Below are 11,941 nucleotides of genomic sequence, written 5' to 3'. Positions count from 1 at the left end.
CCAAACCCTAAAGTAAACATTAACCTCAACCCTAACCTTAACTTTTTCCCCCAGCAAATTTCTTGGACTAGACTTAAAATTTGGAAAAGAGACTCTTCTCCACAGAGTAATAGACCTCTCTGGGTTAAAGCATTTTCCCTGATTTGAGATATTCTTATCCACATATCATGGGTACCCTAGATTCAGTAGGCAGCAAGATAATCCTGACCCAAGTCAGAATTCACCAAAAATGAGATATATCTAGCCAGGAAAATGGGCTCAGGCCTAGGAGTGTAGATACAGAGAAAGAGAGAGAGAAGTATATAGATATGAAACAGTTATCTGGACCTGTAAAAAGTATGAAGCTCAGCTCTTGGCAAGAGGCTACCCATTGTGCCTTTAGAAGCTAGAATCTAATGGCTTCAGACACTTCCTAGCTGTGTGACCCTGGGCAAGTCACTTAACCCCAATTGCCCTTACTGTTCTTCTGCCTTGGAACCAATACTTAATATTGAGTCTAAGACAGAAGGTAATGGATTAAAAAAAAAAAGAATAGAATGGCTTGAGCTCCAATCACCTGACATGCGGAACTATGAGAGTGGAGAGGTATGATCTCATAATGGAATAGTGATAGAAATTCTGATCCTCGACTTCTCTCTGTCAGGAGAAGAAAATGAAAAGTGGTCCTCCGATAAAGTGATACATTCTTTACAAGAAAAGAAGTTATGTGCTATTTCTTAATAGGTCCCCAAAATGAAGACACAGCTCTATACTGAGTGAGGTTCCTGGGGCAGGTGTCACCTGCTAAAAATTTTTTTTAAAAAGCTTGCGGACAGTGGAAAGGACCAGATTGGGAATCTAAATGATCTGGGTTCAAATCCTATAAACTCCACTTATTACCAGTGTGATCTTGTTTTACATATGATGAAAGTGGGGGTGAACAAGGATAAATAATTGGGCCAAAGCCATAGCTTATTAATTGTAAAGCAAGGACTAAAACACATCCTCAGTCTTTACTTCAGGATTTTCTGAAGCAAAAAAGCACTTTTATTTTTTAAATAAATCCTATATTGGCCCTCTTTTTGATGGCCAATCCCTCCCTAGGCAGCTAGGTAGCACAGTGGATAGAGTAGCAGATCTGAAGTTAGGAAGACTCATCTTCCTGAGTTCAAATCTAGTCTCAGACACTTACTAGCTATGTGATCCTGGGTAAATCACTTAACTTGGCATGCCTCAGTTCCTCAATCTGTAAAATGAGCTGGAGAAAAAAAATAGCAAAACACTCTAGTATCCTTGCCAAGAAAATCCCAAATGGGATCACAAAGAATCAGACATTGCTGGAAAACACCTGAACAACAATAACTTCCTTCTACAGTCTCACTCAGATGGTTGTCTTTTCCTGGCATGTGGGTGACCTTGGGTTATGAAAGGCAATGCCACTGAAATGCAAATTTTGTCAGGCTCAATCATCCTAGAAGGGTTTTGAGTATGACTAGCCAAATCCATTTCCTGAGTGCCACCCTAGCTAATGATAAAGGGACACCTGTCACCAGGAGGCTGACCTTCTGGTGATAATATTTTTTGTCCATGACCAAATGTGAGCTCCTTGATTACAAGAATTCTTTCACATTTCTATACATACCATCAGAACTTGGTACAATATAATTAGTAAGTAGATACTAAGTAAATTGTAAGTACTTAATAAATGTTTCATTCATTCAGATGATTGACAGAGTCAGAAGCCAAATGGCAGACGGCTAAAGATTGAGCAAGTGGAGACATTGAATGTAGATTGCTTTTCTAGGACTTAAACTAATAAAGGAAAGAGAGATGTTAGACATCATCTTAAGGAAATGGTAGGGTCTAGTGAACGTTTATTGAAGGATGGGGAAGACTTGGTCTTGTCCAAAGACAGTAGGGAAGAATGAGGAGATAGGGAATGGTTGAAGGCAAAAAGAGTGGGGTGGGAGAATAAGGATGGAGACAATCTGCTGCAGAAAGTGGAGGATGGGGTACGAATTGAGAGATCAAGACTATATGAAGAGGAATGGACCTTGGTGAGGAGAATAATCATCTCATTATTAAAGCCTGGAGGAAAGGGGAAATTGGGGAATAATTTCAATTTTATTCCTCAGTGGAGAAGGGAAGGGAAAGGATGGAATAGTTGCACATTGAGGAGGGAGGAAAAGCTCTGGAAGACTTTATTTGGTGGGTGAGATATGGATCAATTATGGAGGATTAAAAAGATGGCTTTGTTGCTATAAAGTCAATGAAATAGCAGGAACATCATGTCGTCATGGGACTTCCAGCCCTTTTTCAGCAGCATGTCTGTAAAAGGAGAGAAGGCAAGTGGCAGGTATAGTACGTATTTTGAGTTTGAGGGATAGTCATTTGTGGGGGAGAGATAAGAGGTCAATGGAGTCACAGGAATCAAAAAATGAAGAGTTGAATTGACAAAGTATAGAGTCAAAGTTGGGAAGGAAACCAGAACAGAAGTAATGAACTTGGGAATTACTGAAGGTTAGAAGAGTTGTCAGTAGAGATGAGGACAGAAAATATGTCTGGGAGAGTCGAGGCATGAGTAGAAAGGGGATGATAGGGGATGTTCCCAGAGAGTGGAGTGTCCACAGTTTTTATTAAATACATGAGATGATTGGGTGCAAGGGTGGCATCTAGGGTGTAACTATCCTTGGGTATATCTGCTGTGGAATAAAGGTGTGGGATTTAAGGAGACTGGGGAATTGGGAGTTTAAGGAAACATCAAAATGCTCTTTGAGGTCCCCTACCAGGCATTTAATTCCTCACAAATGGAGGAAGAATATGGTAGAGATGAGTAAAAACCACAGGGTCAGACCATTGGCTTCCTACAGGAAAGACCATACCTCCTCTCAGAAAGGGTCTTCCCCACTGTCTCTTCAGACAGACTAACGATTCCTTGAGAGGAGAGGCTACTTCTTCCATTAAACCAGGGGCTCTCCAAAGCTGGAGCTCTGTCTACCTCATCAGACATTGCTCACTGTCTCAATCCAGCTTAATCCAAACAACTGGAAGAATGCCATTTATGTCTATTGCACTGGGGCTCTCCCTGCCAAAGCCTGATGTTGATCATGCTCTGGAGTTTCCTGATTTCACTTCTGTTCTTATTCCTGCCAGGCAGAGTCAACTTCTGCCTGGAGACAAATGCCTATCTGGGAAAAGCCAACCCCAACAAAGGTGGGGGAGGAGACAAGGCACAGAGAGACTGCCCATCTGGGGATCACAGCCAGTACAAGGTTTGGGGGCCAGGGCTTCTGTCCAATCGAGATGCTATTGAGGAAGCCAAGCAATTGCAGAATGAAGAACCAGAAGTCAATGAGAGAGTCATTCTCATCTTGGCTGTACATTATGGGAGTATTTGCTGTGAGGGAAACTGAGGCAGGTGAGTTGGAGTTCTGATTGTGAGGCTGAATCTGAGGTCATTGGGAAAGTGAGAGAAAGGAATATTTGTTCATTAGTTTCTAGGGTATGGCAAGTGGGTATCTCCAACCTTGGCACAAGAGGAAAGGAACAAGTCTGTCTTGGGAAACATCAGCAACTCCTGACTTGCCTTGATTGCTAGGTCAGCACCGAATTATTCCCTCTGAGCCTTGGCTCAGAAGCTAACCAGCATAAAACACGTTGAGGCTTTGGCTAATGATGGCTAAAGCTTGCTCAGACCTAGGGATGAGGGCTGAGGCCACCCTCTACAACTATCCTTGACTTCCCTCCTCCCATTTCAAAATCTCTCCATCAGAAGCAGCTCTACCCATGGACCCCAGGACCTAGAGCCTCCCTCCTGCTCCTGTATACTGCCCAGCAGAGCCTATTTACCAAGCCTGTTCTAGTATGACTAATCTCTACTTCTTTGATCACAGAATCATGCAATAAAAACCTGAGATGGAGAGGATCTCAAGCAAACATTTTGTGGAGGGGGATGCCCCAGCAGCTGGGAAAATTAACAAAGGTGTCATGTAGAAGGGGACACTAGCTGAGGCTCGAAGGAAATTAGAAAGGATGATGATAAGGATGAAGTATTTTAACCCTTATCTTCCCTCTTAGAATCAGTACTAAGGATTGGTTCCAAGGCAAAAGAGAGTTAAGGACTAGACAATGGGGGTTCTGACTTACCCAGGGTCACACTGCTAGGAAGTGTCTGGAGTCATATTGGAACCCAGGCCCCCCTCCTCATCTCCAGGTGTGGCACTCTATCCACTGAGCCATCTGACTGCCCCAATGATAGTATTTTAAGTATTCATTTAAGTATTTTAAGCCTCACAAAATACTTTGAACATGTTATTCCATCAATGCTATTAAGTTTGACTCAAACTGAAAACAGAAAGGCAGAAAAGCCAATGAGTTAGTGTCACAAGTCACTAAGTATGACCCCATGACCCCTAGAAGTCCCCTAGGAACTTTCAGGGGGTTCTTGAGGTCAAAACTATTTTAATAATAATATAAAGATGTTTTCATTTTAATATCATATAGTCAATTCTAAGAGAGTAAATATTCTAATACGATAAATATTCTAATATCAAATGTGATCATTTCAAATATGGTAAATATCACTGGATATAGACTATATAAGTGAAAACTCTGAGGAGTCAGCAATAATTCTTAGGAGTTTAAAGGAATCCTAAGCCAGAAAAGTTTGAGAACTGCTGAGTCCATAAGTTTTGTGTCTGAAATGCACTGATGTTTAGTTATTGAGTGGTTTAACTGTCACAGCTCCCAGAGTGACTCCTGCTGGCTTCTTTCCTGAAATCTCATTGCCACAGGATGAAACCACAGAAAGGTTCCCTCCATCCTTCCTCATTGAAATAAGCTGATTATTTTTGTCAGAATTTTATTCTTAAGGGCTTCCCATTCCTCTTGAGACAGTATCTCCTGTGGAATTTTCTCTCTTTATCCTTCCTCCGAATTTTTGTAACTGCTCACCCAAGTCTAGGGCACATGTCAAGTCAAGCCCACGTTTCCCTTTTTATAGCCACCATAAGCTCAAAGATGTCATTGCCACCTTCTTTCCAGTTTCTTGTCATTTTTACCTAAGCAATCATTTCTTATTTACTGCTCAGGCCCAGGTTCAGAATAGAAATATGCACCATCTGGAAAGATGAAATGATCACAAATTCCTGTCTAATATGTTTCCACTATTCTGGTTTTGGCAGAGAAGCAAGGAGAGACAGAGACAAAAAAGACAGAGAGACAGACAGGTTGGGGGAGAGAGAAGAGAGAGAAGAGAGGGAGACAGACAGGCAGACAGACAGAGACAGAAAGAGAGAGAGACAGAGAGAGAGAGAGGGAGACAGAGAGACAGAGAGACAGAGAGAGACAGAGAGACAGAGACAGAGAGAGAGAGAAAAAGAGAGAGAGAGAGAGAGAGAGAGAGGGAGGGAGGGAGGGAGGGAGGGAGGGAAGGGGGAAAGGGAGAGGGAGAGACAGACAGACAGAGACAGAGATGGAGAATAAGAGACAGAGATAGAGAAAAATCTCTCCATGCCAGCTTTAATCTGCTTGAAGAATTCATCATAGAATCCTACCTTCTGGCCCAGTCTTAATGATAGTAGGATCTTGGTGAACAGAGTGGCTAAATCCTCAAGGAACAGTCTCTGACTCCAGGGATTACCAAACAGATCTTATTGAGCCCTACTGTGTGCCAGTTATGTGGGAGGCACCATGGAAAGGAATGATGGGTACCAAGGCCCCCTTCTGGATTGCTGTCCAACCCTGGTTAGTCTCCTAAGAGTGGGAGGCATGGAAGATGCCATTCTCTTTCCTTTCTTTTCTGTCCTTTAGCCCATCACAGCCATGAGATGTTTTTTACTGCAGTGGGAACGACAAAGACTCTCTTGGACTTCACCCTGGTCAGCTTCTTGGATGATGTAGAGATAGTCTTCTATAACAAAAAGCAACAGCAGTTTGTGATCAAAGAGGCCTGGGTTTCCCATGCCCTGGGAGCTGACTTCATTGAAGATATACAGCAGAAGTTAAAGTACAATGAGATTGACTATCTTTGGGCCCTACAGAACTGGGTAAAGAATGATAAGAGAGGGGAAAGTAAGTCTACCCACTTGCCGCCGCCGATCCTATCCTCTTTTTCCTTCCTTCCAACCTTCTCTCCTTCCCTCTGGGATTTTATGGGCCAAAATACAAGAAGCCACACCATTAAGATAAGTGTCAGGAGTAGCTAGGAATCTCAGAGAATAGAGGACCTGGGTTCAAATTTGGCTTCAACTATATGACCCTGGGCAAGTCTTATAACCCCAATTTTCTATCCCTTGCTATTCTTCTGTCTTCAAATTGATGCCAAGACAGAAGGTAAGAGTTTAAAAAAGAGGGGGAATTTAAAAAATGTTCAGGGGCTCAATGCCTTCTGTGCTCTAATCCAGGGAAAGGACTCTAAAGATTTCTGCTCTAAGCCTTAATCCTCACTAAACATCACCTTCCCAGGGTACCAGAGTCACCTCTTAAAATAAGTCCAAGATTCTTTGCTTTCAGCACCTGGGCTTCCACTGTTCTGAAATTACCTTAGTCACTGGACCTCAGCTCAAATGGTAATAGCTTCTTGTCCCTGCCCTTTTTCCCTAAATAGCAATTGCCCCTTTTCCTCATATGGCTACAGAATCTTGGGGCCTGATTTCCTTTTTTATCTCATGTTACTACATATTCTTTGCAGTTTTGAGGGTATTTTTCCTCTGGGGTATTTAAAGGAGAAAAGAAGACATCTACATTGAAAAAATAGACATTGTGATCAGTGTCTTTGATGGTAACCATCAATCCCTGAAAGGGATCTCCCTAAGTCTAAAGCTATCCCACTGCACTAGTGTGTAGACTGATTTTTCCCTCTGCTGAATGATTTAGCTGCCTCATGGATCCCAGAAGGGAACCTGCCTTCTGTGGCTACTTTGAAGAGTTTTGTCCATGCAACCACGTAACTAATGAGATCTCTCCTCTCCAAAAGAGGGAATACAGAGGAATAAATATGGTATCATCAATCAGTCAATGAGCCTTGAATAAAGATTTCCTTTGTGGCAGGCATTGTGCTAAGTGATGTGGATACAAAGAGGCAAAAAAAATTGTCCTTGAGGTTCTCACCATCTAAGGGGAGAAACAACATACAAACAACCAGGTACCTACAAAATGTTTAAAGAGAAAAAACAGGTAATCTGAGAGGGGAAGAACCAATAGCAGGGAGTAGAAATGGGGAGGTATTGGGAAAATCTTGCAGAAGCTAAGATCTGGGCTGAGTCTAGAAGGAAACCAGGAGGCTGAGGTGAGGAAGGGGTGGGGGAGAGAGAGCATTCCAGACACAGGGGAGAACGTGCATGCAAGGAACTCTAAGCTGGCCAGTGTTACTGGACACAGAGAGGAGCAGTGTGTAAAAAGTCAGGAAACGTAGGAAGGAGTGAGGTTATAAAGGACTGTAAAATCCAAATATATAACTTTATATTTGATCCTGAAGCTAATAGGGAGCCATTAGAGTTTACTAAGTAAGGTCAGAGCTAAAGTTAAAGAATATCACTTTGGAAGGGCAGCTATGTGCTCAGTGGATAGAGTAACAAGTCTCCAGTCCTCTCAGACTTTGGAGAGAATAGTTGCAGTTGAATGATGAAGCTGAAAGTCACAGGACAAAAATTTTGAAGTGATTGAGAGTAGAGGAAGAGCCTACACAAATTATAGGTAGTTTTGACAAGTTTATGGATGGAGGGGAGCAGAGATAATACAATAGCTAGCAATGATGATTGAATCAAAGTATTATTTGATTTTTAAGGATGAAGAGATAGGAGTGTTTTGGAGCAGCAGAGAAGTAGCCAGTAGACCAGTAGAAAGAGAAGATTAGTGAGAGAGGGGGCAGCTAGGTAGCTCAGTAGATTGAGAGCTATGAGGTTCTGGGTTCAAATTTAGATTCAGACATTTCCTAGCTGTGTCACCTTGGTCAAATCATTTACCCTCTTGTCTAGTTCTTACCGCTCTTCTGCCTTGAAACTAATACACAGTATTCTAAGGAAGTGTGAATCTTAAAATTTCTCAGACTTGTGAATGTTAAAAGATTCTCAGACTCTACCTTATAAGATTTGGTTAAGACCATTCCCCATTTAAACAATGAAGGTACTTGATCAGGAATGTAAGAACCCATACTTAAGCATATTTTAGGGGAAGATAAAGTTGTAAACTCCTTACTGAACAATGAAAAGTACTTAACTCATACTTACAGTGAGGCAAAATCCCTTACGCTAAGTCTATTTTTAGATCTAATACAAAAAGGTGCTAAGTACCTATGAAGGTCAGGCAACTTGCAAACTTGCAAGGGGCAAAGAGGTGAGAACTCACTCAGAAGTTTTAGTCTACCCAGAGAAGTTGAGAACTAAAGAAGGTGTGAATTAAGAATGGTCAGTCCTTTGGGAAAACGTCTACTGTGATTGGTAGATGTGAGAACTTAGGGGAGGTGACATAGGAGAAAATTCTCTTTAAAAGGAGCTCAAAAGAGGTCTCTAGAAAAAAAGATTCAGCTGGCCAAAGCTGAATTGGAGAGAGGCAGCTTGCCAGAGCTGCCTTAAAGGGCTTGGTGGCTGAACTTAGGAAGCTGAACTGGCGAGTCTCTCTGAACACTAGAATCTTGCTTGGGACAAATCTTGTGGTGAGTTGATAAAAGACTGACTGATCTCTCTCTTAAGGCTTAAAAGCCTAGGCTGGCCTATCTCTTTTCTCATTGTTTCCTCTTACTCTCTCTCTCTCTCTCATTAATTCCTTACTTATATTAATTAAAATCTCCATAAAAACCCAGCTGACTTGGGTATATTTCATATTTAGGAATTTTTCCCTGGTGACCACTTTATATTTGATTTAACTCAAGACAATATCTTGAAACCATATTTCCACGGTCACAGTTTAAGGCAACCACTATTTTAATTGTTACAGAAGGTAAGGGTTGGGTTTTTTTTTTTAATTTTAGTGAGAGAATAGGAATGATAGGGAGGATTATGTGTGGAAGAACAGAATGACAATATTCCCTTCACCTCAGAAATTAGAAATATTCAACTTGACACAGGTTACTATTAGCCTTCACAAAAGTGATCTCTTATGAGGTCCAAAAGACAGGGACCCTCCTTCAGGTTCCCTTCTTCCCAATCCAATCCAATCCACATGTATTAAGCACCTACAATTGCCAGGCACTAGGAGGCAGAAAGTCAAAAAAATCCCCTCCCTTTTGGAATTTCCATTCTACTATTCCCACCCATTCTGTCCTTAAGAGGAATCTTTGCTCTACCAGAGAACCATACAGTCCAGATTTGGCATAACTGTCACCTGGACCAAGACATCCATGTGAGCAGTCGAGTCTGGTGTGCTGTGGATGGCGAAGATTTCTGCCAGATGGATGAGCAGATAAGTCACTGGGTAGCCAAGAAGCCTGAGGCTGAAAAAATCGTCCTCCTCTCAGAAAAGATCTACTGCTCCAAGAAGGTGCAACGCTACCTGGAGGACTATTGTGTCCAGCCAATGAGGAAAGTCCTACAGTCAAACATTCGGGATAATGGTGAGTCCTCCTTCTTTCCAGGAGATCTAGACCAAAGACACTTATATAGAAATCAGAGCCCCAGGAGGCAGCTAGGTGGCTCAGTAGAGTCATCTGCTCTCAGATATTTCCTAGCTCCGTGACCCTAGACAAGTCATTTAACTCTAATTGCCTAGCCCTTACTATTCTTCTGCCTTGGAACCAATACATAGTATTCATTCTAAGATGGAAAATAACACAAGGAAAGAAGGAAGGAAGGAAGGAAGGAAGGAAGGAAGGAAGGAAGGAAGGAAGGAAGGAAGGAAGGAAGGAAGGAAGGAAGGAAGGAAGGAAGGAAGGAAGGAAGGGAGGAAGAAAGGAAGACAGGGAGGGAGGGAGGGAGGGAGGGAGGGAGGGAGGGAGGGAGGGAGGGAGAGAGAGAGAGAGAGAGAGAGAGAGAGAGAGAGAGAGAGAGAGAGAGAGAGAGAGAGAGAGAGAGAGAGAGAGAGAGAGGAAGGAAGGGAAAGAATTTGGGCCCTAGTGGGTAGAACTGATATTTCTTTGAAGGAGGGGGAATCATGTGCTATGATTTCTACTCATATGCTTAATCAGAATTTTTTTTAAGTGACTCTCAATGGCAGTTTAGCATCAGTTGTGGCATAAACTGGGAAAACATCCAGCACCAGCTCAAGGAAGGGAAAAGGGAAGGGAATGAGTATTTATATAGCAGGTACTGTACTAAGTAATTTCTTCTTTCCTTATGAATATTGTTTCATTTGGTCCTCACAACAACCTCAGAAAATTTCCTCACTTTCCAGTTGAGGAAATTGAGGCAGAAGTTAAGTGACCTGACTAGGATCACACAGCTAATAAGTATCTGAGGTTAAATTTGAACTGGGAACTTCCTGACTCCAGGCCCAGAATTTTGTCCATTGCACTACCAAATGACTGGATGAACTTTGTCTCTGTCAACCAGTCTAGCTTAAGACAGAGATGCCCTGCTCTGTTCCCCCTCTTCCCAGACCCTAAGGACATTTTTGGCATGCTTCACCCCTCTGCCCAGCCGCCCAAACTAAGCACTTCCTCCCTCTGCTCTCTGGGGTAATGCAGGGAGCTCACAGGCAGCTTGAAGTTGCAGTTTGGGCACATGAACTTGAAAATATTCACCAATGCTATTCTAGGGGAACATCAGTCATTTCAGGCATGTCCGATTCTCATGGTCCCATTTGGGGTTTTCTTGGCAAAGTTACCAGAGTGGCTTGCCATTTCCTTCTCCAGATCATTTTCCAAATGAAGAAACTGATGCAAATAGGATAAAGTGATTTTGCCCAACTAGTAGTAACTAGTCACACAGCTAGTAAGTGCCTGAGTCTGGATTTGAATTCAGGTCTTCCTGACTCCACTGTGCCAACTAGCTACCTTTAGAGGGGAACATCTTTTCTTAGAACCCTTTTTTCATACAGAGGACTAGGCAAATCAGTGAGCAAGATACAGAGGAATAAAAGGTTCGGAACTCATGGCTTTCCTAGGTCTCAGTCAATGTGGAAGGACTTAGGACAATAAGGAAGCCAGGATGGGAAGAGGATAGAAAGGAAGGAAAGAGCCAGTGTGCAGAGCCTGTTGGACAAGATTCATTCTGTACTGATCTCTGCCCACAGTGCCACCAGAGGTGACCGTGTCTCGTTATGATGACCCAGATGGCCACATCACTCTCTCCTGCACAGCCAGAGGCTTCTATCCTCGCTCTATCCTGCTACACTGGGAGAAAGATGAGCAGCTGGATGTGGGGGGGCAGGAGAGTTCCAGTGGCATCCTGCCCAACACTGATGCCACTTTCCACCTCCAAATCACCCTGAAGCTCCAGTCAAGTGACAGCGGGACAGGTTATACCTGTGTGGTGGAGCACAATGAGCTAGAGACTCCAGCTGTGTACCCTGGTGAGTGGCCATTCACCCTGGCCTGAGCCATTCCTAGGAGACCATCGCTTATAATTAGCCTCTCCAGCCCCTACCTCGGGAGAGGGCCCCTGGGACAGGACTCCAGCTATGATTCTATTGCCCTCTCACTACTCTGATCATTGCTTTCACTCAAGATTCTGCCACCCTATTTGTTTGATATCTTTCATTTCTCCCAGTCCCTATAAAGCCCACCACTAAGGTGGGGCTTTGGTATGTGGCCCTGAGCATCATGGCGGTGATGACCCTGTTACTGAGCAGTGCTGTTGCTTTCCTCATATGGAAGAAGAGGAAAACAAGTAAGTACGTGGGGCCACCACTTGTGGGGAGCTCTTCACAACCCTTAAAGCATTGTGGAGACATGTGGGATGGGGATGGTGGTGGCAGCAGTAGTCATGGTGAAAACCGTGAAAATCATGGAGCTGGTGAACAAGACGGTGATGGGAGCAGTGATGGCGACGGTGACAAGACTGATGGTGCTATTGGCTGTTATCAATGA

General features: G+C 43.1%; 1 protein-coding gene across 1 annotated transcript; it reads left to right on the top strand.

Moving 5' to 3' along the window:
- The first annotated feature begins 3,312 nt into the window (after nt 1–3,312).
- LOC103096009 (zinc-alpha-2-glycoprotein) lies at nt 3,313–11,941 on the top strand. The gene is made up of 5 exons (XM_056818939.1): nt 3,313–3,397; nt 5,791–6,051; nt 9,266–9,529; nt 11,146–11,424; nt 11,622–11,941. The coding sequence occupies exons 1-5, from the start codon at nt 3,313–3,315 to the stop codon at nt 11,939–11,941; spliced, it is 1,209 nt and encodes a 402-aa protein (XP_056674917.1).

Source organism: Monodelphis domestica, chromosome 1 (assembly GCF_027887165.1).
Source record: "Monodelphis domestica isolate mMonDom1 chromosome 1, mMonDom1.pri, whole genome shotgun sequence".
Lineage (NCBI taxonomy): Eukaryota > Metazoa > Chordata > Mammalia > Didelphimorphia > Didelphidae > Monodelphis > Monodelphis domestica.
Note: the sequence above shows the minus strand (reverse complement) of the source record. Positions and strands in the feature narration are given on the sequence as shown.